The sequence below is a fragment of the Patiria miniata genome, unplaced genomic scaffold, assembly GCF_015706575.1.
Source record: "Patiria miniata isolate m_02_andy unplaced genomic scaffold, ASM1570657v1 HiC_scaffold_6, whole genome shotgun sequence".
NCBI lineage: Eukaryota > Metazoa > Echinodermata > Asteroidea > Valvatida > Asterinidae > Patiria > Patiria miniata.
Window position 1 is genome coordinate 19,827,503 of NW_024037073.1, and position 27,558 is coordinate 19,855,060.

Sequence of the window (27,558 nt, forward strand, 5' to 3'; positions counted from 1 at the left end):
AGAATCCAAAATTTGTCGGGGTTCTTAAGCGGGCCCCGGACCCAGCGCCGTGAGGACTTCGCGCCCTGCGCTCACATTAGTTGCTCCAAAGGTGTGCCCCCTGTCTAAAGAAATCCTGGATCCGCGCCTGTATTCAAACATCCACAGGTTGCTTGGGAGTTTGATCCATTTTGGATAGTGGCAGGTAGTCGACAGGAGCTTGAGTGGGACTCTCATTCTCTCCATCATCATTACCCTTGACGCAAAGCTGGAAGCTTCTTCCCTCTGTTATACCAAAAAGTAAATAAGAGAAGCTTACGCATTAAGGAACTTAAGTTTTCATAGAATGAATCTAGTCATTATTATTTTCTTGGTTTCTTTTTTAAATGGGCACCATTAACCTTCCTACTCTTCTGCAAGTTTGCCAAACCATTTTTCACAACAGAGTTATCATCCACACTTCAAATGTCCTTTGAGGTAATCTTCTGTGGGGTATGGACAGCACTTAAACTCCTTGCACAATTCCTTTGTATGGTTAAGATCAGGGCAAGCGGAAAGATTCAGTCACTCTTCACTGCTCTCCACAGTGCTGTTTTTGTGCAGTGACTGAGTGACACAGTTACTTTAACACTTCATATCTCTTCACCTGAAAGTGAACTGGAGGGTTTTGAAGGGTTTTACATATTGCTCCTAATATTGACTTCTCACGAGGAGAGTTAAGACCTTCGGACTAAGCAAAGAATGAGAAAAAGTGATAGAAGAGTAAATGATTGTATGACTTACTGCCGAAGTTCTCTCCATCCTGAATGGTATCAGGCAGACTGTATCCCATGGTCTCTGGGAGCATTAGAGACAGGACTCCAGCAATGATGGCGCTTCCTCCAAAGACACAGAGAGGCAGTGGTTCCCAGTACTTGCCCAGGATCAAGATGATAGGAGAGAGGATGCCACTAACACGAGCCACCATGGAAGATGTACCCATGCCGACGCTCCGGATGATGGTTGGATAGATTTCAAGAGTGTAGATGTAGATGTGACCGAAGGCTGCACTGATTGCGAATTTGCCCACCATGGCTACTGCAGCTCTGGCAGCTCCAAGAGGAATGAAGATTGTAATGAGGGAAAACACTCCACCAAAGATGTAGAAACCAACTAGGGTTATGCGTCTGCCAAAACGGTCCATCATATACCAACAGAAAAGATAGCTGGGTATCTCTATGGCACCAGAGACAAAGGCAGCAAGGTAATCATCTAGCCCCAAGGCAGAGGTACTCAGAGATAGTCCATAATACACCATGTTGACAACAAACCAGTCAACCCAAAGGATGAGAGTTTTCTTGCGGAGGTTGGGAGTGCGGATCAGATCAAGTTGGGTGACAGGGATGCGAGAAGGCTGCTTCTTGTCTTCTTTGCTGTCTTCACTCAGTTTGTCCAGTAAGTCTTCTGGAGCCTCGGTACCATTCACTTTAGCCATCTTTTCAATGATTTTGGTAGCTTCTTTGTATCTGCCTTTTGTTATTAGCCAGCGAGGAGATTCAGGGAACACAATGATCGCAAGTAAAGTCAGGACGAAGGGGAGTGATATAGCTAACTGTAGGTGGCGCCATTCTCTCAGAAGATATGCCAAAAGGGACAGAATCATGTAACCCACAGAAAAGGCAGAAAAAAGCACAGTTGTTGTACCTACACGATTTTTAGGACCAACTATTTCAGAAGCTAAGACATATATCATGAGACTTCCACCATAAGCACAGGCTGCTGTAAAGAAGCGCATGGCAGCGTAGGCAGTAAAGTTGGGCACAAAAGATGTAACAGTCGATGAAATTGTGACAAGAATGACAGTTAAAATAAAGGTCCTTCTCCTACCAATCCAGTCTCCCACAGAACCCCACACTAAGGAACCAACCAGCAATCCTGCAAACCAAACTGACTGGGCATAGGCAGGTAGATCCTGTCTGTCACAGACCAAGCTGAAATCTTCGTTGATGGTGGACTTGTAGCTCGAGTGATCAAATTTCCAGCCAGCATCGCAGGAGATGACGTCCGTTGAATTAAAACTCATGTTTCTACCAACGTCTTCATCATTCATGACATACCGCTCACACGAGGAGTAGACTTTGTTTTTATCATCATCAATCTCATAGGGAATACTGTAGCTCTTCTGCTCTTCCTGACACTCAGCCAGCTGGAGTTGGCTGCAGTTGATCATCTGGCTGGCTGGTACTGCACACCAGTGATCGGTGTTAGCAGCCAGGAACACCTGCCCGATGAAGTGAAACGGAGGTGGAATACTAACCAAAAACAAGGCAAACACCAGCAGTTTCTGGTACTTGCCTAAAGGCCCGATATGATTCAAAATGTCCTCGTAATGCATGTTGAATTCTTCAGTACTTGATCAGTGTGTCAGCATGAAAAGTTTGAGCTGAGCTGATGCATGCGGAAGGGTGTGTTCATTCCCTCAGTCAAAACCAACTACTGCCCTTTTAACTTATGAATCCAATCTGTGATTAGGACCTGTATGGCATTGCTCAAGCAGAGTATGTGTATTGTTGTCTGGGTATTTCACCCCTTCAAGCATAAAAGGCTGTGCTTTATGTACAGTAGTCTATGAAAGCATTGAAAGCACAAAGAATATATAAATAGACATATTTAACAACTTTCGTGACCTCTTACAGAACTGGGGTTTTTGTGTCACTCAATTCTGTATAGGACTGTATGCGCGTATGCCCGTGTTCAGGTTTTTCAAATTACTCTCATTTTCCAAGTACCCGACTGAATTCCATAAAACTTGGATGCAAGGACCACTGAGGGTCGAAGATAATGTGGAGTATTTTTCAGGTGAAAGGTCGTGTGTCAAAGGTCAGCTGAGGTCAATAATTGATTAATTCATAAAAGTTTAGGTTGAGTTTTTGAAGAACGTTTGTAACATTGTACATGCTCTGATGGATTCTGATGAAACTTTGAAGCAGTGAGCCTTGGGTGGCAAGAGACAATTCTTCTCTGGGAGGTTGAGGTCAAAGGTCATGTAGGGGACATTAGAGATTGTCATTTTCTTGCATCCTCGCTATGATTGTTAAATTAATTTAATTTTTTGGTTGCCGTAAAGTCTCCTATGGGAGTGCATATAATGTGACAGGCCCTTTTGTTCTTAGGACAAAAACAGTCAGCAGGTTTCGCCAAAAGGCAAGATTTAGCACTTGAGACGTGCTCTGGCAAGCTAGACGGAACGCGGTGTGTTGCTTTCTGAAGTTCAAGGGAGGAAAATTTGATCGTACAGTCGTTTTCCCATTCCGGATAGCAAACATCATTCAGGCTGTTTTCGGCTCAACTGATCCACGAATTCAAGTGACATTGATTAAAAAGTTTACCTTGAGTGATGGAAATACTAAAAAATAATTTTCCAAATTTAAAGGGAATATACAACATTTGCAAACATCGAAAAATAAAACTACCAAGTTTTTACGAAATACCGCACTAGGATGTTGGTAAATGACAGTCTAAAGCAACCTGTAAAATTATGGCACCTGGTGTGAAGTCATTTTCAAGAAAATTGTATATTTGTATACATTTCCAACGCTGGTCGGCCAACCATCGTTGGAAAAACCTAACTATTGTTCGACTTCTGCTCCAAATGTACCCTTTTTTAGTCCAAATTTTGTTTGCTATTGGTTACATGTTCATGAACAGGTGCAGGCCAGCTAGACTGGATCCCCTTACCTTACAATTTTCTGGCATCTATAAATTGATCCATTTTATCTTTAGTTGAGTCCAGGAACCAGACTACTTGAACATTTTTGTTTTTCTTGGTTTTTCCAGCATTTTCGAACACAAAATTTCAAACATGTCAGTTTAACAATATTTGATCTATTATACTAACCCCTCAAATAGTTCATTTCTGAAAATAACAGCGACAGCCAATGATGTACATTCCCTTTAAGCTCTTTTAATTTTGATTTTGCGATGTCAAAAGTACCGATGCCACTTTTCCTAGTTCCCGATCAGTTTAATCAGTTCTGATTCGATCAAAAACTGCTTTGCTGGAAAAACAAAATCACGCAAGAAAATCAATTTTCTGGTCAAGTATTATTTAATTTTTCGAAAAACCGTTCATTCAAGAGAATTCCAGCAAATATTAAAAAGAGGATTCACGTAAATGATTTTTAAACTTTTGTCTGCAGCGGGACGGCACGAACATGCACAGACCGAAACCTTTGACCCATCACAGAATACGTCACATAAAAGCAATTAATGCGCGTGTAGTTCCTACTTGAACGCGCGATCTGGAACTAGGCAAAAACCTACCGTCATTCGTTGGCAAATTTTCAAACATTAGAGACTCTACAACTTATTTTGATTCAACAAACATTTGATGCAAGAGTTTATTTGACTAAAGAGTACGAACAAAATATTCGAATTCACACGGTCCGAGTGTTGTACCGAGGAGATTCTCTTTTTGGCTTTTCCGCAACTTTGCGGACAAGCCTGTATTTTTTTACATAACCAAATGACGTATCCACCTTCAAAATGTGTCGTACCATGTGGGAATTGCAATCATGGCGCCAAAAGGCAAGATGAGCATTTTTTGTAAGAGACCAGTTGCATGTATAGGAACTGTGATGATTGTGTTATGCAATTTGTCTTGCTGCACCGATGGTTTATTTACAAATACATGTACATGTATAGGCCCTATTCATTGAAATTGAAAATGGACTGAATTAAAACCAAGGACATTTCTGTAAAATGTTTGGGCAATAACATTATGCATGCATGAGATTAGTCATGAGATAAATCTGGGCTGTGAATTTACAATGTGCATGGAGGCCTAATTGCTCCTCTGTTTTAATTTGATTAAATTACACTAATTTGAAACTTGAATTCAATTTACATGTTCAAGCAGTTTGTTCTTATTGATAAACTGAAAATTTCAACTTGAAACAAAACATTAGATTGCAAAGCATCCTTGCAACAGTTTACAAAGTCTATAGAATTCCTTTTCAAAAATAAAATGCACAAAAATAATTATGCAGACGAAAATACATGCTTATCAAGTGAGATACAGAAGAAACTTAAAAGGCTTGTAAAAGCAAGAGTATTTTTAAACCAATAAAAAAATCTTATAATCTTGAAACATTTTGCTCAAATAACTCAGGGAAAGAGGGGCCAGGAATCGCTTCAGATTTCACCACAGAGTATTTAGAATCCAAAGTTTCCTTGGGCCCTTAAGCAGGCCCCGGACCACACAACGTATGACATTCGCGCTCCACTTTAGTCCTCGAGGCTGATGTCCCTTCGCATTGTAGCAACAGTTGACAAACTAACTCTATATAATTCACTTTCAAAAATGAAATGCAAGAACATAACTATGCAGACGAAAATACATGGTTATCAAGTGAAGAACCGAAGAAATTTAAAAGACATACAAAAGCAAGAGTATATTTTAAACCAATGAAAAATCTATTAGCTCGGTGGTCGAGTGGTAAGACATCTGCACCAGAAAGCAGGAGGTCGTGGGTTCGAGTCCTACCCGAGTGATTTTTTCCAACTTTCACTCGGGAGGTAACACACTGAGTATGCAGTGTTTAAACGTCGGTGAAGGGCAAAACCTAATTTCAATGAAAAAAATCGTTATAATCTTACAAATTTTGCTCAAATAACTCAGGGCTAACGGAAAAGGGACCAGGAATCGCCTGAGATTGCACCACAGAGCATCTAGAATCCAAAATTGCCCGGGGCCCTTCAGCGGGCCTGGACCCCACGCCGTAAGACATTTGTGATCTGCACTTGCATATAGTCCTCGGAGCAAATGCCCCAACGCATCGCTGCAACAGTTTACATACAAAGTCAATACAATTCCTTTACCAAAAATAAAATGCAAGAAAATATGAAGACAAAAATACTTGGTTTTCAACTATGTTAGTACGTTCACCAGTAACTTACAATTTGTAAAAGCAAGAGTATATTTAAAACAATCCTTATGATCTAATACAATTTTGCTCAAGTAATTCAGGGTAAAGGGGCCAGGAATCGCCTCAGATTGCAGCACAGAGCATCTAGAATCCAACATTTGTCGGGGTTCTTAAGCCAACCCCGGACCCAGCGCCGTAAGGGCTTCGCGCCCTGCGCTCACATTAGTTGCTCCAAAGGTGTGACCCCGTCTAAAGAAATCCTGGATCCGCACCTGTATTCAGACATCCACAGGTTGCTTGGGAGTTTGATCCATTGTGGATAGTGGCAGGTAGTCGATAGGAGCTTGAGTGGGACTCTCATTCTCTCCATCATCATTGCCCTTGACGCAAAGCTGAAAGCTTCTTCCCTCTGTAATACCAGAAAGTAAACAAGAAAAACGTGCTGTAGTTGAAAAATTGCAGCACATTTAGGAACTGTGGCATATTTATTGTCTTTTCAGAAAGGACAGTCGATTTAAGTTGTGTTCCCCCCCCCCCAATTTTGTTATAATTAATCATTTTCAACTCGTACGTTTGATTGCAACCAAAAAAACAACCTCTTTTCCCCTTTTTTAGAAGTCTCCAAACCTATGAAAGTGTTTCGTTTTGTTTCGGGCACAGACGGATCCACTTTGCGAGCAGACTGGCTAGCGGTCCGCACGTATTTGCTATTGATTGTTGGGCGGGAACCAGTGATAATTCAGTAAATAATTGGATTTGGCTGATCTTTTGGGGGTCGATATCTCATTCACAAGTGAATAACTTTTGAAGTGCTAGAAAAATAGCACTTTAGAAAAGGAATCTATTATTCGGGATGAAATAGCATGGGGAATGCCGCTTTCAAACCTCAGAGCAAGCACAGGATGAGAAAAAGTGATAGGAGAGTAAATGATTGTGTGACTTACTGCCGAAATTCTCTCCATCCTGAATGGTATCAGGCAGACTGTATCCCATGGTCTCTGGGAGCATCAGAGACAGGACTCCAGCAATGATGGCGCTTCCTCCAAAGACACAGAGAGGTAGTGGTTTCCAGTACTTGCCCAGGTTCAAGATGATTGGACAGAGGATGCCACTAACACGAGCCATCATGGAAGATGTACCCATGCCGATACTCCGGATGATTTTTGGATAGATTTCAAGGGAGTAGATGTAGATGTGACCGAATGCTGCAGTGATTGCAAATTTGCCGAACATGGCTACTGCAGCCCTGGCAGCTCCAAGAGGAATGAAGATTGTTATGAGGCAAAACACTCCACCAAAGATGTAGAAGGCAACTAGGGTAATGCGTCTGCCAAAACGGTCCATCATATACCAACAGAAAAGATAGCTGGGTATCTCTATGGCACCAGAGACAAAGGCAGCAAGGTAATCATCTACCCCCAAGGCAGAGGTACTCAGAGATAGTCCGTAATATACCATGTTAGCAACAAACCAGTCAACCCAAAGGATGAGAGTTTTCTTGCGGAGGTTGGGAGTGCGGATCAGAGCAAGTTGGGTGACAGGGATGCGAGATGGCTGCTTCTTGTCTTCTTTGCTGTCTTCACTCAGTTTGTCCAGTAAGTCTTCTGGAGCCTCGGTACCATTCACTTTAGCTATCTTTTCAATGATTTTGGTAGCTTCTTTGTATCTGCCTTTTGTTATCAGCCAGCGAGGAGATTCAGGGAACACAATGATCGCAAGAAAAGTCAGGACGAAGGGGAGTGATATAGCTAACTGTAGGTGGCGCCATGCTTTCAGAATGAATGCCAGAAGGGACAGAATCATATAACCTACAGCAAAGGCTAGAAATAGCACAGTTGTTGCACCTACACGACTTTTAGGACCAACTATTTCAGAAGCTAAGACATATATCATGAGATTTAGACCATAAGCACAGGCTGCTGTAAAGAAGCGCATGACTGCGTAGGCAGTAAAGTTGGGCACAAAAGATGTAACAGTCGATGAAATTGTGACAAGAATGACAGTTAAAATAAAGGTCTTTCTCCTACCAATCCAGTCACCCACAGAACCCCACACCAAGGAACCAACCAGCAATCCTGCAAACCAAACTGACTGGGCATAGGCAGGTAGATCCTGTCTGTCACAGACCAAGCTGAAATCTTCATTGATGGTGGACTTGTAGCGTGAGTGATCAAATTTCCAGCCAGCATCGCAGGAGATGACGTCCGTTGAATTCAAACTCATGTTTCTACCAACGTCTTCATCATTCATGACATACCGCTCACACGAGGAGTAGACTTTGTTTCCATCATCATCAATCTCATAGGGAATACTGTAGCTCTTCTGCTCTTCTTGACACTCAGCCAGCCGGAGTTGGCTGCAGTTGATCATCTGGCTGGCTGGTACTGCACACCAGTGATCGGTGTTAGCAGCCAGGAACACCTGCCCTATGGAGTGAAACGCAGTTGGAATCTTAATCAAAACACAGGCCAAAAGTATCAGTTTCTGGTACTTGCCAAAAGGCCCGATATGATTCAGAATGTCCTCGTAATGCATGTTGAATTCTTCAGTACTTGATCAGTGTGTCAGTATAGTATGAGCTGAGTTGTTCTATATGGAAGGGTGTGTCTCTTTACCAACCATCGTCCTTTTAACCGAGAGATGAATCCATCAGTGTTACTCAAGCATAAAGTAGTCAAGCACTGTAGTCTGCATTAGCATTGGATGTACAAAGACAATTGCCGAACCGATAGTGTTACATTGTTGTCGGTGTATATAATCCCGCAATCACAAAGTAGTCTAGCACTGTTTTCTGCATTAATAGCATTGGAAGTACAAAGATATAGAAATACACATAATTATTATGACTTTTGTGACCTCGCAAACAGCTGGGGTTTTTGTGTCACTCAATTCTGTAGGACTGCATAACGGTATGCCCGTACATTGTACATGTTCAGGTTTTTCAAATTACTCTCATTTCCCAAGTACCCAACTGAATTCCAGAAAACTTGGACGCAAGGGTCACTGAGTGTCGAAGATGATGTGGGGTATTTTTCAGGGGGAAGGTCGTGTGTCAAAGGTCAGCTGAGGTCAATAATTGATTAATTCATAGAAGTTTTAGGTTGAGTTTTTGAAGAACCTTTGTAACATTGTACATGCTGTGTTGGATTCCGATAAAACTTTGAAGCAGTGGGCTTTGGGTGGCAAGAGACAATTCTTCTCTGGGAGGTTGAGGTCAGAGGTCATGTAGGGGACATTAGAGATCATTGTCGTTTTCTTGCATCCTCGCTGCGATTGTGAAATTAATTTAATATTGTTGGTCGCCGTAAAGTCTCCTATGGGAGCGCATATAATGTGACAGGCCGGTCTTAAGACAAAAACAGTCAGCAGGTATTGCCAAAAGGCAAGATTTAGCACTCGAGACTCGCTCTGGCAAGTTTGATGGAACACAGTGTGTTGCTTTCTGAAGTTCAAGCGAGGAAAATTTGATCGTACCGGTACAGTCGTTTTCCCATTCCGGATAGCAAACATCATTCAGGCTGTTTTCCGCTCAACTGATCCACAAATTCAAGTAACATTGATTAAAAAGTTTGACTTGAGTGATGGAGATACTACAAAATAATTTTCCAAATTTCAGCTCTTTTAATTTTGACTTTGCGACGTCAAAAGTACCGATGCCACTTTTCCTATTTCTGGATCAGTTCAATCAGTTCTGAATTGATGAAAAACTGCTTCGCTCAAAAAACAAAACCAGTAACTTACAATTTGTAAAAGCAAGAGTATATTTTAAAAAATCCTTATCTAATAACATTTTGCTCAAATAATTCAGGGGAAAGGGGCCAAGAATTGCCTCAGATTGCAGCACAGAGCATCTAGAATCCAAAATTTTTCAGGGTTTTTAAGCCGGCCCCGGACCCAGCGCCTTAAGGGCTTTGTGGCCCGCGCTCACATTAGTTGCTCCAAAGGTGTGCCCCTCATCTAAAAAAATCCTTGATCCGCACCTGTATTCAGACATCCACAGGTTGCTTGGGAGTTTGATCCATTGTGGATAGTGGCAGGTAGTCTTTAGGAGCTTGAGTGGGACTCTCATTCTCTCCATCATCATTGCCCTTGACGCAAAGCCGGAAACTTCTTCCCTCTGTTATGCCAGAAAGTAAACAAGAAAATCACACTGTAATTTGGAGACAGAAAAGCGGCACATTTAAGGAACTTGCAATATGGGTCTTTGTACAATTTACAGTAGATGTTATGTTCTTGCTTTTTAAATGGGCACCATTAAAGGGAATGTACATCATTGGCTTTCGCTGTAATCTTCAGAAATGAACTAGTTGAGGGGTTAGTATAATAGATCAAAATATTGTTACACTGACATGTTTGAAGTTTCGTGTCCGAAAATGCTCGAAAAAAACAAGAAAAACAAAAATGTTCAAGTTGGTTCTCTGACTCCACTAAAGATGAAATGGATCAATTTATAGATGCCTGAAAATTGTAAGGTAAGGGAACCAGTCTAGCTGGCCTGCACCCATTCATGAACATGTAACCAATAGCAAACACAATTTGAACTGAAACAAATGGTAAATATGGAGCAGTAGTTGAACAATACATGTAGTTAGGCTTTTCCAACGGTGGTCTGCCGACCACCGTTGGAAATGTATACAAAAATACCATTTTCTTGAAAATGACTTCACACCAGGTGCCGTAATTTTACAGAATGCTTGTGACTGTCATTTACCAACATCCTAGTAAGGTATTTCGTAAAAAACTTGGTAGTTTTATTTTTCGATGTTTACAAATGTTGTATATATATTCCCTTTAACGGCCGGTTTATACTTTGCACGAAAGCGAACATGAAAGCAAATTTGTGGAATCACTTCAGCAATTGGTGCTGCAAATTTGAAAAAGTGGAAGGCATTGCAACTCAAGTGAAATTTCGAAGTGAATGTTTCCAGATGTCAAAGTCGATTCGCATTTGCATCAAGTAGTTTCTGGTACTTGCCAAAAGGCCCGATATGTGATGCAAAATGTTCTCGTAATGCATGTTGATTTCGTCAGGACTTGATCAGTGTGTCGGCAAGAGTCATTTCTGTAAAGTTTGAGCTGAACTGTGGTATGTGGAATGGTGTGCTCCCTTTAAAACCTACTACATGTACCGGGTACCACCCTTTAAACCACGAAATCATACCATATTCCCAGCCCAAGGCACCTACAAGTACAACCTCTACATCCCACATTCGAAGGTTTTTTTTGTTGTCGTCATTTTGATCCTGAGTCAGAATTCAACCTGTGAATAGGACCTGTAAGGCATTGCTGAACCAGAATTCAGTGCATTTGTATTGTTGTCTTGGTTATTTATCAGGCAAGTGTTGTTTTACAAAAACGTGGCAGCCAAATCGACCCATCAACAGCTTACTCCACGTTTCTGATCGAAATGACGTCACAGTTTCTAAAGTCGACTCTGATTGGCTGGTGCGCACGGGGTCACGTACAATTTGCATGCTAGGATATATCAGACGTTCGTTTGTGTGGTTCTGCACACGTAAACGTCTGATCCTCAGACTAGACAACTTACCACCAGCCATGACCTTGTATTTGGCAATTTGGCGCTCTGTATAAAATCCAGTTATTATTATTATTAAAGCATTGTACACAAGCACACAAGAAAGCAGACTGGACATATGTAAATCTGGGTGTGTGTAATACCTTACTCCTTTCGTACAATAAGTGTTCTGACAACTTTGTGATTTTGTGACCTGCAGATTGGGGGGGGGGGTGACATTGGAAAGAATTTTTGAGGAACCTAAAATGACTGTATCCCCATATGACTGAATCCCCGTATGTATGTAATTTTTCAAACTCTCATTCGCTGTCCTATCTGCCATCCATCAGAGTAGATGCAATGCAACCATTCAAGCTGCCTTCCTCACCAGTGTTTGGTAGTCTTGCTAATAAGCTTATTTCAAAGTTGATGGTCTTGGAAATGTTGGCGCAGCATCTCGATAAAATTGTTAGCAATCCTCATCCAGCGTGTTTGCAGAGCCATGACTTTGTTCAAGAGGTACAGCGTTTGTTTATGGTGTAAATCGAGGACACACATGTGCAACATCATCGGAGAATCGAGGACAGGGACCAAATCGAGGATTCCTCGGTTAGAAACGTGTACAAAACCAATGAGAGCTGTTGCGAAAAAGTTATAGTACAAACAAAGGAAAAGGGAAGGGGAACAAAAGAAAATCCTTGATTTACACCATAAACAAACGTGTATGTGTAAGCAAAGGTAAACATGATAAAGTAAATTTGAGTCCCTGCAAAATTTCCAAGGATAATGATTTATACTGGGAATTTAATAACGTCCTGAAACAAAACTACTCAATGATTATGCATGGAAATGAAAGGCAATTCTTAAAAGCGATTTTAAAAATTGTGTGTCTCCACTTGTTACTTCACCATTCTTGTAGCTTTCATGTACGGAATGATTTCTGCAAAGCTTGTAGGCCTACGCAGTGTGTTTGCACTTAAAATGGGTGATAGCTGCAGCTCACGATCATATTCCTTTTGTTTGTTAATTTGCAAGACTGTGTCAAGCAAATGCTAATCTAAAGTTGTCAGCTCTATGCATAAAGTATCTTTAAAAGCCACAGCCTAAATGCTAGACAGTTTCTTTTGCTTCTAACTTGCCTTGTATTTCGGATAATAACCCCCCTCTCTCTCCCCACTAACCCTCTTCCTTAGTCCTGTTGCTCTTGTGGGTCCCCCTCAACACCGTCTTGTTGTGGGACCGGTAACTCGTGTTCCTGTTCCCACTGTGAAGTGAGTAACACCGGTCTCTCTCTTCCCCTCGAGTCAACTTGTGTCGTCACTGCTATTTTTCATTTCATTCTTCCATTTGTACATACCATAAATATGTTGGACACAGTGATACTATGCTTTGGTGCATGTCACAGCAGACTGTCATGTCATTAGTAAACATTTTGCTCGAACCGATCACCCCAAAAACTAAAAAATGCTTATCTTAAAGATCGGTACCATCACTGTGGCAAACTTTGACTAATTTTTTAAGATTACATATTTGAAACAATCTACAACACCGAAATTAGATAAGGGGAGTTTCAGCTGTAACAAAAAAAAAATTGAAACTAAAAAAGCTTCTGCTAAAATTCAGAAGGAAAACAAAAGCCGTCGGGAGTATCTGCTGCGAGCTGTATTGGATGACGTCAAAGTACGGCTATACAATCAGACAACTGTTTTGTGCCATACTTCTACATGTGCATAAAGAATGTGTTTCTCACATTTTGATAAATTTATGATTTGGTCATGAATTGAAGCAATTTAGGCCTATCGTGACTATTGTCTTACGGCGCGTCTAGTTTCGAAGATTTAACAAAGGAGAAGAGAAGCACAGTTTTTACAAAGGTCTTCTCCCTGGCAGAATTAATCAAATGTTGGGAAGCTTGAGAATTCAATGATAAAAGAAGCATCCACGCAGGGTGTATATTTGCTATGGGAAAGATGTTCCAAATGTGCATTAAAAAAGTCATTTTATTGAAGCCATCCGAGTCTCAAGATATCACATTTTCATTGCCTCATTTCTGTTTTTCAAGAAGATTCATACTTTTTTTTTATCATATCCCAGCATTTATACAGATTTTGTTTAGATGTGGAACACACTCCCTGAAATGCTACCTCAAAGATTGTTCTTGTTCAACATGGTGCATGCTCTGCAGCAAGAATGGCATGTGTTGATAAAAGAAAAAAAGAATTAAGCCACAATTAGGGACAATCAAATATCCAAGATCCATGATGTCTGTCTGGAGATGGAACACATTTTAGTCCTACAAACACATTTAGAAGATGTCGCTCACATTGCGTATTCATGTTTACCTTTTATTGGTCATTTTATATCATTACGTGGAAACCATTGAGTGATACAATTTTGGAACAGCCGAGAGCCTCTTCAAAAAAAAAAAGATATTAAATCTTGAAGAACTAGTTTCACTTTTGGGGCTCTGCATCGTTGTAAGATTTTTTTTTTAAAACGTAAAAAGTAAACCTGATGAATAATCTATGAATCATTCTAAAAGTAACAATGAAAACATTTCAGGAAAAGATATCACTCTTTTTGCATGTTCAAAATCCTCATTTACTTAATTCACATCGACATGTTTTCTCCAAAATAAACATAGTGTCAGTCATTACATCAACATGGTGTGCCAATCATTTGCCATAATTTAGATTGGTCCGTTCTTCGGGTCGGTGGGTATAGGTGTCTATGGGCACCAAAATAAGTGCTGATTCGATGAACACTTTTTACTTATATTGGGTCATTTGTATAAATGTAGGATCCAAAGTGTGAGATCTTTCCTGTCCCTGAAATGTGTTATTTTCAATTCAAGTATCATTAAGAATGACTTCAATAATGTTTTATATGTTGGTAGTTTGCTTTTTCATAATCAATCTTGGAGGATGACTGCATTAAGGAATTGCATCAGATGTAACAGGGACAGGAAAAAGAGTGGACACATTTGTAGAATGACCCATTTACGTGTTTGTATTTTTCTTACACACAGAAAATGATTATTGAAATGGAAAGTCGGGAATCCTATTTGTACATGGAGTTTTCAGTTTATACAGGGTGGGACAAAAATGAAACTGAAATATAATTGCTAATTGGGACAGAAGTAGGGCACATGTGAATCAAATGGAGATATGCTCTGTTAGGGTTGAATCTCCTCTTTCAAATGACACCCTGATCGTGTCCTTACATTCACGGTTGACTGAGCAGTGACCAATCTTATGAAAGGGTCTATTTAGTTAGGACACGATCAGGGTGTCATATTAAAGAGGAGATTCAACCCTAACAGAGGATATCTCCCTTTGATTCACATGTGCCCTACGTCTGTTCCAATTAGCAATAATATCTCGGTTTCATATTATTATTTTTTAATCCACCCTGTATAGAACAGACATTTGCAGAACATGTACATTTAAAAACCTGCATTAATTGGCTACAGGCAGTTTTACTTCATGCCACTTATTAGCCCTGCTAGTGCACATGTAGTTTTCATCATTGGCAATGTTGATCATGTTCTTTTCTGTGTTTGAACGCAGTGTGCCGGCTGTGACTGTGCCTGCCAGGCCCCAGAATGTGACACCATTGACTGCCTGTGCTTCAAGGTCAACATGCACAACTGAATGTGCTCATTCTGCCTCCAGCCGTAGAGGAATGACAAATAATGCAACGCTCATGGCAATGCTGGAGGAATGTCTGTCATCAGTAGTGTTAGGTTTGCGAGTATGGCTCCGTGCAGAAGTACCCCTCAACGGTTACAAAGGGAGAGTTGGGGGAGATGGGCAGGGACGTTCGAACACATTCAAAGACGCTAAGGAATTGGCGTACATTTAGAATACATTTAGTCAGTACTTTGCGCCATACGCATGCGAACCAGTATGCGAACCTGGTGTGTTAATTTCGTCCACTGGGCTTGAGAAAGTGGTCAAAAATATCCATCTACTGTTTGCACAGAGTCTATAGACTGTTATCATGCAGCCACCATTTCAGTCATGTTCCCTGTATTCAATATAAGTACTGAATGATAATGTTTTTTTGTGCAAAAAGGAACCAGACTATTTTTCCTTGCAGCCTCGCTTGGGTTACGTTGATTTGAATGGGAAAAAAAGCAAGATGGCCGCAATATGATAATGGTCTATTGGGCCACTACTTAAGTTTGTCATTGTTTTGAATTTGGCACAAGTGTACTTTCTTTTCTTGAGTAACTTAAAAGATGCTTTCAGGTTGAGTTGAAGCTAGGATTCATTTAAGCAGAGTGTTCAAATGCACAGACAATTTATTACAGGGAAGGCCCTCACCGCATGTGTGCAGGAAGAGTGGGGCAGTGAGCCCCTTTTTCAGTTTCACAATTTTTACCCAGTTTGATACAATTTTTGTCCTTTTGTAAGCCTGGAGTACATGTGTACTCAGCACTGCTGCACTGATCTATGGCTGGACGGTTGTGAACATGGTTTGTTATTGCCCTGGTCTGGGTACAATGAACACTTTCATCGTGGAAGTTGCATGGTGACTGCGCTTTAATAATAGCAAGCTGGGGAAAGGAGCCACGTCCAGCATGCATGTTGGATCTTACTGTGCTTGAACAGGGCCATTGCTAGTGGGAGGGTGTGGGGGCGTATGACACCCACCCATTCATAATTTCTGTCGGCAAATCCATAATTGTTGTCGGCAAATGTGTAAAATTGAGGGCCTTTTTTATATTCTTTTACTGTTGTTGGCAAATTTTGAATCGGAGGACTTTTTTTTTTTTGTTCTTTGTTTTTTGCTAGTCAAATATTTCATTGCAAGTTTGTCGGCAAATTTTACTTTTCACACCCATAACTTTTTCTGTTGGTAAATTTGAGGAAGTTTTTTTCTTTTCGACATGTCGAAAGTTTTGTATGCAAACTTGTTGGCAAATTTGGTCCTACACCCCCCCCCCCTCCCCATTGAAAATGTTCTAGCGACGCCCCTGTGCTTGAAGATAATTCATTATACCACTTGCACTTGTGGAACACGAAAAAACGGGTGCATACCTATGTTCCCCAATACTGATGTTCCCTGAAATCCTAAGCCTAACCCTAACCCTAATCCTAAGGATTTCGGGGAATATCGATATTGGGGAGCATAGGTATTGGGGAGCATTGGGTAGACCCCCACGAAAACAAATAGTGTGTCTGTGTTCCACATGCCAATGGGACACAGGTGCACTACATTATTTTGTGTCTACCTGTCGATCGTTGGATATCTCATAGGGTAATACGTATACACATTTCTGTTTGTAGAAAGTGTGTTTTTAAGTTTGTACTAATGACTACATATGGGACAAGTTTGTGTTATATTGTGCATCTGGTTTGTTGTGTACTTGTAAATATATTTTCATATTGTTTGTGGACTTTGTACTATCGTTTTGTTAGTTGTCGTAGTCAGGGTTCAACCTTCGCCGTTGCCAAACGTGACCTGTCACCGTAAAATGAGAGTAAGGTCAACTCTTTAAGAATTGGGATATTTTTATTTCTAGATTCTGCAGAACAAGAGCTTTCTAATGGTACATGTATATAACATATGAGGGTACAGAGTTCATTAATAAAATGGACTGCCAACTAAATTGACGTAGAACAAAATTCTGAGGAAATGGCATTAAAACAATCCTGCTGCTGTGTTATTACAGTGAATGAACAGTCAACTCATTAAATGTGATGAGAGAAGGTAGCACGAGCCTTTCAGATTGAGGTTCCCCTGGGAAAAAATATTAGCCACCCCTTCCAATTTTGGCTTAATTTGCCTCACTGTACTGTAAAATAGGAATTTCCGACATTTTGCTGATTTCGTGCTGACAGGTCACAACTTGGTTGATGGTGGACATATTTTTGTCGAATGCTAATTTTTTATCAACAAAGCTTGTCAAAGATCAAAAAAAGACTGTACAATTGTACAAAAATGTTTCGTGAAACAGTACATACATACATAGTTTCTGTGCCCACCAATAAGCCTCTGTACTAATTACGTCACACTTTGTTTACGTGTGTGCTTTCCTATGGTGCTCAGTGGACCGTGGGCCCCCACTGGCTCCATAGGAAAGTGCACATGTAAACAAAGTGTGACGTAATTAGTACAAAGGCTTATAAACCAGTTGGGTATCTCGATGAAGTAGTCCAGGTCAAAGTTCATTCGCGATGATACGCAAACGTCCATTCTGCTCATGATTCTGCTCGGAATAAACGCGCGAGCGTCATGCGACTGTCTCCTTGCGCGTTCATGCGTCTTCAGTGGCATAGCCAAGGGGGGGCGTGGGGGGACGATAGCCCCCCCATGAAACCTCGTCGCCCCCCCCCAGTCAACCCCCCCCCCCCATTGAGATTTTGAGTTACTAAAAAATTTTATCATTGATCTACATGACGCCCCCCCCCATGAAATGTTCCAGCCCCCCCCCCCCCCCCCCAGTGCCCCCCCCCCCCGAAAAATTCCTGGCTACGCCACTGTGCGTCTTTGATGTATCCCGATTGATCCGTGACCCATATCATTGTGCACATGCGCAGTTGAAATATCGAGCTGGTCTGGAATTTTTTAAAAGGAAAACTTCTCTGATCAAATTACGAACCTCTTTCCAAAGATGTAAATACATGTATGTCACGATTTTGAGCCATGTAAATAAAGTGCAGAGTGCCTTGCCTAGACAAAAAAAGGACAGTTTATATATGAAGTGTACATATTTTCATGTGATGTACAGTTTGTTGTTAGTCATCTGTATGACTTCTGCATATATTCTGTGGTGCATCAATAGCTTTAAAAAGTCCCTGGTAACTTTGGCATTTCAAGCTGCATTCAAACTGTTTAATGGAAGAGTGGACCATTTGCAGCTATCCAAAAAGTAACCGACTAAATTATTGTTGAAAAGCTTACTTGGTTTAAAGATAGCAATGGCACTACACTCTATGAGAAATTGTTTCTTCTGGTATGCTGTCATTTTGAAGAAAACAATAAAAGAAGGTCAGTTCCAAAGGTGTGTCCATAAATTGGTGCTCGCAAATGTTGGCATGAGCATCACACACGCGCTTCACTATTATTCGTCGGTTCAGTGCGTGACATCACATAGCTGCAATCAGCTGAATGAGAACATGTCCAGATGCTGATTTTGGACGCAACCTGTCTACATTTCAAATTATGACTGGGCAACTTTTGAATTGAAATCCAGATCCTAGAATATTGTTTTAATTTCTCGGGAATTTACAGCATTAACAGAGCTGAAACTTCATCAGGTTGTTAATTGCTTCAAACAAAAAAATATTCTCAAATGACAAATGGTCCATTATACCTTAAAATTATTTGCCAACAGCTGAAGCCGCTTTCCATAGACCCATGTGTAACTACCAGCTGTGGCCATTAATTTAGGGTAGGCTTCAGTATCATTAGTGACTGATAATGCACAAAATTCAAATCAGTTGCAGTACTGTATGGTGTCCCGCACTACTGAATATGGTGCAGAATCCTTGGCTATAGTCAAAGTTTGGCCTCAAGAAAATACATGCAAATTACCTGCAATTTTAAATAAGCATGTTGATTTGGATGCATCCAAACTGTGTTTTGTGAACCACTCGCATCTTTATACAAATTACATTTCTTTCTCAGTAGTATGCCAGGTAAGTAATTGCAAAAAGACAATTATCAAGGACCTTAAACATTTTTAGAAGCCTTGGATTAGACACCAAAAAGATGGACATATCTGTGTATGAAAATGAGAAAGCGTGTGTAGTTATTTAAAACAAGGAAGTAAATATCGCAGGATCTGTGGGAGAAAGATTTCCTCTTACGGTTAACTGCTATTTATTCATGGGAAAATGATAGTCCATTCAAATTTTTTGTGATAGAAAAAACAAAACAATGTCTTTTGCAATTGTCTTCATTTCTATAATTGAAAAAGACGATTTACATTTTATATGCCTTTTCTGAAATGTACTGTAAGTATACTCTTAAAAGTGTGAAAATTGGGGGGAACCTCAGCCTGAAAAAAAGTTACAATAGGCCTGAGACCTATAATGACGTCACACTGTGTTTACATGTGCCCTTCCTATGTGGTAGACAGTCCCTACTTCGTCCGGTGTCCCGACTTCACTCCCATAGGAAAGCGCATATGTAAACAAAGCCATTAGGTCATTAGGTCTCGGGTCTGTTGAAAAAAAATAATTGTGAAATAAAAGTGTGTTGTTGCATAATTTTTTTTTTTTAGGTCTGTGTATTTTTTTATATTTCGAGTCCTAGCTATTCAGGATTTCAAATTATAGCAAAATTGATTTTGATGTAGAGATGCCAACTTTACTTTACTTTACGACTTTACTTTACTTTACGACTACAAAATAGTAATGATTCTTCCTGCATTAATGTAAATACATAGGACAACAGTCAAGTTTAAGAGTAACCACAGTACTTTTCAGAGTAACCACAATGTTGGCGTATAGGACAGCTGGGATTTTCAAGAGTAATAACATGCCTCAAAATCCTAATAATTACTCCAAAAGAGTAACGGTTGGCATCTCTGTTGATGGTGTTGGTTTAAAAAAAATGTAGTGGCATGACCAGCCAGATGTTAATTGGAGTTCATCCTCTCGTCCAGCCAGTCAACAAACTTAGACACTTTGGTGTACACCCCAGGCAGTCCACGTTTGCCGCACCCGAAGCCGTAGCTTGTAATTCCCACCAAGTGCCATCGCAGGAAGCCGTGGGAGTTGATGGCTGCACAGCTCAGTGGACCACCTGAATCGCCCTGGATATGAATGTAAAGACAGATCGTTAATAAGGGATTCCATTTACAGGAGAAAATAATTGACAGGTTTTTTTTTTCAAATTAATTATAAAACTGAGCTCAGAAATTGACTGTAGTAGGGTTTGAACCTGCAAAACCTCCTGAACACTGTACCAACTGAGCTATCCAGGCCTACGTTGATGGTTTACCAGTTTGTCAATATCTTTGTTCAAGACGCCATAAACCTGTTTAATGCCATGTAGCCAGGGATCACACCCAAAGATCAAACCGGGGAAAAGGCAAACGGTATCACGTCTGAGAGGATACAGATTTTATATTGTGTGTCTTCTAACTCTTGTTTAATAAACTCGTGGTGGCAAATGTGCCATCAAGTATTCTCTATATTCTCATCATCTTCTAAATGTCATGCAAGGAGCCAGTAAGGTCCACATATCAAGTCTTTATCAAGTCTTTATTGTTCAAGTATAATCAGCGGGTAAATCTTAGGGTGGCACCTCCCTGACCCTTACAGGAGAAATTGAGAATTTCTCCCACGTTGAAAAATTGTTACATCATGCTGGAAAATGTATATGTGCCCTTACCCTTAACTTTATACTCCTAGGTGGAGACAGGCAAGTGGGGGTGAAGTGGCTTGCCCAAGGACACAACATAAATATGGCCAGCACTTGGATTCAAACCCCTGACCACTGTGTTCACAAGTCACAAACCCAAACCACTAGGCCACACGCCCCAAAAGGCTACCATTTAAGTTTTCTCTACCTGTATGAAAATCTTGGTAATAAGGCCGCTGCGTAAAATCTTTTTGACTCGTTAACATTAGTTTTGAGCTTTAAAGACTTTGTTTTTTACCTGACAGGTATCAACCTTTCCCAGGATTAGCAGTGATTCAGCTGCACAGATCATCGAGTCTGTCAGATCCAGGAATACGTCAGCACACTGCTTATTGGGAACAAGTACAACTTGAGCTGCTTGAAGACTGTATGGCAGAATGCCTCCCTGCTCTGTAAATTACAACAGATAAGCTTGCAGTTACATCATTGCAAGAATCCTGCCAAGATCAAATACATGTCCAGCTAAGACATCAAGCTAGCAAGCATCTAAAGGCAAACCAACGAGTTGTCTAACCGGGCCGCTGGCAGAGGGCGCCAGCACGGACTCACGGTGCAACTGTAGCGTCGGGACCCCTGCGCTTGGCCAGGGAGACCCGATGCCCGACTGCGCCGACTCAGTAGTGTGACACTTTTGTATAACGTGTTTTTGTTGTGAGTTGTGAAAGGAGAGAGCCTCGTGTAAGAAAGTGGCAAGAATAAATGACCCAGAGCCCCGAAACCTTGAAGAATAGTGTGGTTTTCTTCGTCTGGCGTGTGAAAACCCAGGATCCGGTCGACGTTACAATACATTAAGATAAGTGGGGGTGAAGTGGCTTGCCCAAACACACACACATATGGCCAGCAGCTGGATTTGAACCCCTGACCCTCTGATCATGACCCTGTGGAGTCACAAACCCCAGCCTATCAGAGACATACCAAATAGATTGTTTGCACTGCTGCCATCTTTGAGGAATGTGCTTTGGTTCAACAGAGATCTAGTAGACCTCTTGTGCATTCATTGCTAATGAGTTAACGTAACCAACGCACCTCAATGGTGGCTGCTGAAATCAACTAATCTACCACACTTTACCAGTTACTCCCCAGCCACTGACGAAGCAAGCCGAGTCGCTGTTGAATCGCTGCCTGTCCGGCAAGGGCAAACAAGCCGGCTGAATCCGACGACTGAAGCTCACAGGAAAAATCAATTCCATCAACGCTATGTCATTGGAGTCCTTAATCGAATCGTACTGCTGGTGGACGAAGACCTTCCCGACATCCCGGACCTTCTCCCCTCCGCTCTGACGCCATCTGCGGCCTAAATACACTCGCCATCGATTGGTTATTCTATCCACACTGTAAGAGATAGATGGAAGTAAAAAAACAACATCATATTGTTTACATTTGATAGTGTGTTGCTGTGACAGATGAATTGTAAACAAGGAAAGAGGTTTAGCACTTTGGGATTACTGATGCAGTTACTCTGAAAATCAAAACTGCAAGAAAGATAATAACTATCACCGACAAATCTCTGAAACGGAATCTTACACACAGTGAGCAGCCGTGACAACATGCTGAGGAGATATAAGCGTCCCACCACAGACAAAGTACCAGCTAGTCCTCGTAGATCGGTACCTCAGCTGGACCTGCCAGGGATAGTGTTCAATATCGGCACTCTGTCCCCCGATGATGCGACTCTTGTCCACCAGCCGTAAGCCACAATTGGCAGGGCTTGGGGCTAGAATAAAAAAAAAAACAGATTAAAGAAACTCATCCATTATACCTAGAAGGTCCAGGTTTTAGATCAATATTATTAGTAGAGCACGTCCCTTCTATCATAGAAGCTAACAATTTAGGTAAAGTCTGTCACGAGCCAATGTGGCCCATCAGGCCGGCGTTTATCTCTGGTTTCAGTAGCATGAAACGACCAAGGGTATTTCTATCCCCCTGGATGGGATGCCACTAGTCCATCACAGGTTACTCTCCAGCTAATGCCGGAACGGACCCTGGGTGGCGAGAGGCAAGTGGGGGTGAAGTGGCTTGCCTAAGGACACACATATGACCAGGAGCTGGATTCGAAGCCCTGACCCTCTGGAGTCATGAACCACTAGGCTACTCGGTGCAGTGGCTTGCCCAAGGACACACATATGGTCAGCAGCTGGATTGGAACCCCTGACCCTCTGATCACGACCCTCTGTAGTCGAGTCACGAACCCCAACCACTAGGCCACGCTCTCCCTCTCAACTTGGGAGTGAGATTGGTGAAGTACATTACTTGCCATCTATGTCTGTGACCCAGGCTTGAATCCAACCTAGAAGCCAGGCCAAAGTGTGGATTGGGTTTCAGCCCCTGCCTGATTCTATGGGTTTCCTCCCTGGGTAACCCCAAGGTGATGTTCTACCTACTTTTACAACGCTCCCCTGTCCAATCGGATGTACATATGCAAGCGCACGTCACTTTATCCAACCGACCACCATTATGGCAGACTTTGTTGACACAGGCTGCAATTAAACGATTGAGAATAAGTAACAGAACAATAATCACTTTTCTGATAATAAGAAGGCTGCTCTGTTGAGGGATGTTTTTTTTTTGGGGGGGGGGGGTTCTATAGCTGAAAATTGCTGGAGCTATGTAAGGCCAATGAGGTATATTTAAGAAAAGTTTAACCCCTTATTTAACTGACAGAACTTGGGCCCCACTTCCACTTCCCAGAGTCTTTGGGATGAAGTAATGGCATCACTAGGGTCCAATCCAATTGGCAGGTTGGCACTTAGGGGGCCTCATTTTATGGAGAGGGCCCTCTGTTGGTCTTAACAATAAAAGGTCATTTTGCCCTCTCCCAAATGGGTGGACACATGGGGTGGGGTGGGGGCAGGTGGGAAGGGGAGGCATACCCAGCCCCTTACTCCACTTCAGCAAAATGATGAAATTAACTCACTGCATGTGTTTTCATCCGAACCATCTGAGCAATTTGGCACTCCGTCGCAAAACTTCAACTTGTTGACACATTGTGTTTTTGTTGAGCAACTCCCCTGCCAAGGTTTACAAATCCTTTCTGGAAATGAACAATATTAGAAACATTCTGGCAAGACCTAGACACTTTTTTCCTTGCAAATAATGTTAAACCCCATGGAAAAATAATGATGTCGCATGAATTTAAATCACAAGCTGTGTTGATTTATTGAAACTTCAGCCTGGAACGGAGTCCAGCGTGGGACGTAGCCACACCCATTAAAGTTGGCATAATCGATGTGCCCCGCCTTCTTATTCGATGCCAATGCAACAAATGGGGCACAAAAAGAAACTCTGCCTAGGACTGCCCAGAACTCCCCCCCCCCCCCCCCCGAACAAAAGTAAAAGCAAAGGAAATCTTTTGAGTTACTGATGTGCGTTTTCTTGAGAATTTTGTACAATCTTTTTGTTTCCTTTGGAGAAGGAAATTGGTGTTTTTATTCTTTATACAGTGGCAAAACACACTTTATGTTTAGCAATCGGTAAATCAAGTTTTCTTTTCTTTTTCAATACTGCTCACCGTCGCAAGATGGCCCTCTCCAGTTTCGTTTACAAAGGCATTCGCAGGATGCCTCGTGCAGACGGCCCCGAAAACACGTCAATGTACATGGTTCTATAAACAGAAACGGAACGATAAATACGTCAACAAGGGCGGATGGGGGGGGGGGGGCGCCAACGGGGGCCATGCCCCCCCCCCCAAAAAAAAACCGAAACCAATTTTTGTTTTAAGTGGCGTCGCAATAAATGCAGGCACTGCGTACACTACCATCTTTTCCTCCAAAAGATTTGGTTAAAGTGGTCAGAAATAGCCTCAGATCGCACCACAGTGCATCTAGAATCCAAAGAATTTTTGGGACCGTAATTTTTGGGACCCACTTTATGGGGGACCAACAAATTTGTTTGGCAACCCAAAAAATTGTGTTCTGGATCCGCCCTTGTACGTTGTAGTTTCTTCCTGAAGGAAAACAATGATAATTCAATAAATAGCCAGGGAATTTTCATTGGAAAAAAAAGTGTCTCGAGGGGTGCTTCCTTCCATTCTCATCATTCTGAGAATATTTAAGTTAATGTTCAAGCGTCATCCTGAGTCTTGAGAGAAAAAATTCTGTCACAAATTCATTTTGTTTTTCAACATAAAAAAATTATATTTGTAATAACTGACGATCGCTGAAGTAAGGACCTTTTGCGTAGCAGCCATCTTAGTGGACAATGCCTTTCTTTTGCTGGGATATACATTATATTAAGTAAACCAATTTTGTGCACTCATTTGTTAGGCCAAAAAAAAAAAAAAGTCGGTCTCTGGTCAGCGCGCGCGTCGATTTTAATCATGCGCGTCGATCTTTTTTTTTCCAAAATGTTCCGCGGTAGCTCCAACAGCGCCCTCTATTTCCGCACCTCCTCAATTTTTTTTTACCAAAGAGCACCAAGGAATGGGAAATTGCACCAAGGCAAATGATCGAAAGCACCAAGGCAAATTATGGAGGACATCAATGTACCAGGCGCGGTTCTACGGGCGGGCTAGGGGGGGCTTTAGCCCCCCCAAAAAATTTTCTAGCCCCCCAAAATAAATTCCGTCAAAAAAAAATTGCATTAGCAAAAAGAAGGATTGTGATGTACATGCGAACGGTCTCCCCCTAAAGAAGAAATAGTCGTGACAATGGTGCATTAGTTAATATAGTGTGAATGATTTTAGGATTTTATTGCCGCTCCCCATTGAAAATATGGCATGAGCCCCCCCGCACTTTGAAGAGACCAACTGGTCTGTATTTCTTTGGATGTATGATCGCCAAAATTGCAAGTGATTACGACTTTACGGTCGGGGAATTATCTAAAAAAATGTCAGATAGGCGTAATATAAATATTTCTCAAAACAAGGTTTCCTCATTCGTACTAACCTCTTTCTGTTTCCAGAAGATGACGAGGAACAAACTTATTTTGATTCAATTTTGCAGAAAACCCAAGTTTCGGTTTCTAAAATATAAAGAGGAAAAAATCGATCATAATGGCCGCTCTCAATCTTAATACCTCAAGTCAAATCGTGGGCGGATTCGGGGGGATCCCCCCCCCCCCCCCCAATCTTCACACTGCCACAATCACGAAGTTTACGGCAGTTTCATGAATATGATTTCTACTATCATGAGGACTGGTGATAAATAATTGCACATTATGATACTTTATCATTATTTCCCTTGTTTAAAACTAATATCGTCTTAGAAAAAAAAACTATCATCTGATACATTTATCTTGACGGAGTTCGGAGTATTTCTTTTCTGTTTCAGTATAAAAGGTTCCCCTCCAGTATGAAACGACACAAACTGGCCTGAAAGTATAAAGATTATCCTGTACTTTTACCTTCTGTGTAGAGAACTTGTCAAAGATGGTACATAACAGCAATGCTTGATACACCAGATGCTTCATAGTATATCAAGTTAATATTAAGCTGAAACACTGCAATACTCAGTGTTGATAGTGATGATTAAATAGAAATTCGAACTCCAAAGTAACTATTCGCCATTCTAGTCTGCGCCGCAATGCAAGATATTGGGCCATGTTAATGTTGTAAACCTTCGCCGTATAAGAATTCCTTCGGAATAACAATGAAATTCCACTCGGAGAAAAACTATAGCAAAGCACCAGTTGGTCTTTCTTTGTACTTTGAAATTCTTTCCAGCCATGCACACAATATAAATTCTTGCATAATTAGCTCTTTCGCCAGAGAAAACTTGATCAACTTTAACTTTTATGTAGGCCCGTGTACTCGACGTGACAAGCGGATTTGTATTCTTCACGTTGGACTTTTCGCATGCTCACAACGAAATTCTGGAAATTGTAATGATCAAAATGAAACTGTCATTCATTAAAGTTAAAAGTTCTGTTAGACCACGCGATACGATACCAAGTAGGCCTATATAAAGATATTTTGTTTCATTTTGAGGATTAGGGCCTAATTAAAGTTGCTCTCTCCGTACATAATATTAATATCATTTGGGAAGCTGAAACCCTAATTAAAATAGTGCTGATTTCGGGTTGCTTTTTCACCACACACACAAAAAAGATCCATCTGATTTATTGTCAGGCCGCATATACTTTGAAATTTGTAAAGTATTATGCTGCATTTTGGAGGAATATATTTTTCGTTCGACATCATCCCCCATCGAATATTAAGTAACGGCTTGGGAAAAAAAGTTATTAAAAATCTTTATTTTAGGATAAAACCCGAACATAGGGGAAGCGACTTCGAAGCATAAGTTTTCCAGCTGCGTTTAATTTGAAACAAAAACATTTGGCCAATGATGTTTTCAATGATGTTATTTTTCTATCGAATTTATATGATGGAAAATGATGGCGAATTAACCTGAAAAACCTATATTTGGAAATGCATAGTTTGACAGTTATTAAGATTAAAAATGAACAGCTAAACACAGACGACCAATGTCGACTTGGGGTGTGTCGTTCCCCCCCCCCCCCCCCCCCCTTCGCCCAGGCAGTACACGTATAGTGCATTCAGGTTTTGAGTTGTGTGAGCAAAATGGGTTATCGCCTTCCGGGCCCCCCTTCCCCGCATTTTTTCGTTTGTAAAAGATGTGTGTCCTGCACAAAAAAGTTTTGTAAAAATTATTTTGTAGGTTTTTATTAAACGAAAATCTACTCTTTTGTTGATTTTGGGTAGCGGGTCTGCAATGCTCTGGAAAAAATATCATTTCGCGCACAAAATTCATCGCACTGAATAAATTTTTTATTGCTAAGTAAATAAACAATTTTTTGTCTGAATTGTTACCGAGGATGTCA

The 27,558-nt window shown here is 41.2% G+C and overlaps 3 protein-coding genes and 1 long non-coding RNA gene across 4 annotated transcripts; 1 reads left to right on the forward strand and 3 right to left on the reverse strand.

The window, feature by feature from the left end:
* LOC119743005 (organic cation transporter protein-like) lies at positions 1-2,465 on the reverse strand. Its single transcript, XM_038219312.1, has 2 exons — positions 763-2,465; positions 1-264 (listed from the first exon to the last, which is right to left on the reverse strand). The coding sequence occupies exons 1-2, from the start codon at positions 2,351-2,353 to the stop codon at positions 134-136; spliced, it is 1,722 nt and encodes a 573-aa protein (XP_038075240.1). The 5' UTR covers positions 2,354-2,465; the 3' UTR covers positions 1-133.
* A 3,698-nt stretch (positions 2,466-6,163) lies between these two features.
* LOC119743325 (organic cation transporter protein-like) lies at positions 6,164-8,420 on the reverse strand. Its single transcript, XM_038219728.1, has 2 exons — positions 6,830-8,420; positions 6,164-6,294 (listed from the first exon to the last, which is right to left on the reverse strand). Exons 1-2 carry the CDS (start codon positions 8,418-8,420, stop codon positions 6,164-6,166), a joined length of 1,722 nt encoding a protein of 573 aa, XP_038075656.1.
* Positions 8,421-11,814: 3,394 nt separating this feature from the next.
* On the forward strand, positions 11,815-16,798 carry LOC119743006. Its single transcript, XR_005272943.1, has 2 exons — positions 11,815-12,671; positions 14,970-16,798. It is a non-coding gene; the product is annotated as an uncharacterized LOC119743006 (long non-coding RNA).
* Positions 16,799-17,974: 1,176 nt separating this feature from the next.
* Positions 17,975-26,358, reverse strand: LOC119742742 (chymotrypsin-like elastase family member 2A). Its single transcript, XM_038218911.1, has 9 exons — positions 26,122-26,358; positions 25,665-25,740; positions 24,290-24,382; positions 23,696-23,812; positions 23,163-23,258; positions 22,306-22,495; positions 21,851-22,113; positions 21,020-21,171; positions 17,975-20,170 (listed from the first exon to the last, which is right to left on the reverse strand). Exons 1-9 carry the CDS (start codon positions 26,185-26,187, stop codon positions 19,994-19,996), a joined length of 1,230 nt encoding a protein of 409 aa, XP_038074839.1. The 5' UTR covers positions 26,188-26,358; the 3' UTR covers positions 17,975-19,993.
* Positions 26,359-27,558: the final 1,200 nt, after the last annotated feature.

Bases quoted from the DNA above. Each gene is read 5' to 3' on its own strand.
- LOC119743005 (XM_038219312.1), bottom strand. From the start codon at position 2,353: ATGCATTACGAGGACATTTTGAATCATATCGGGCCTTTAGGCAAGTAC. The intron at 265-762 runs GTAAGTCATACA...TTGGTATAACAG, and splicing joins GGATGGAGAGAACTTCGGCA to AGGGAAGAAGCTTCCAGCTT.
- LOC119743325 (XM_038219728.1), bottom strand. From the start codon at position 8,420: ATGCATTACGAGGACATTCTGAATCATATCGGGCCTTTTGGCAAGTAC. The intron at 6,295-6,829 runs GTAAGTCACACA...CTGGTATTACAG, and splicing joins GGATGGAGAGAATTTCGGCA to AGGGAAGAAGCTTTCAGCTT.
- LOC119742742 (XM_038218911.1), bottom strand. From the start codon at position 26,187: ATGAAGCATCTGGTGTATCAAGCATTGCTGTTATGTACCATCTTTGAC. The intron at 25,741-26,121 runs GTAAAAGTACAG...TTTATATTTTAG, and splicing joins ACAAGTTCTCTACACAGAAG to AAACCGAAACTTGGGTTTTC. The intron at 22,114-22,305 runs GTAAGATTCCGT...TATCTCTTACAG, and splicing joins GTCACGGCTGCTCACTGTGT to TGTGGATAGAATAACCAATC.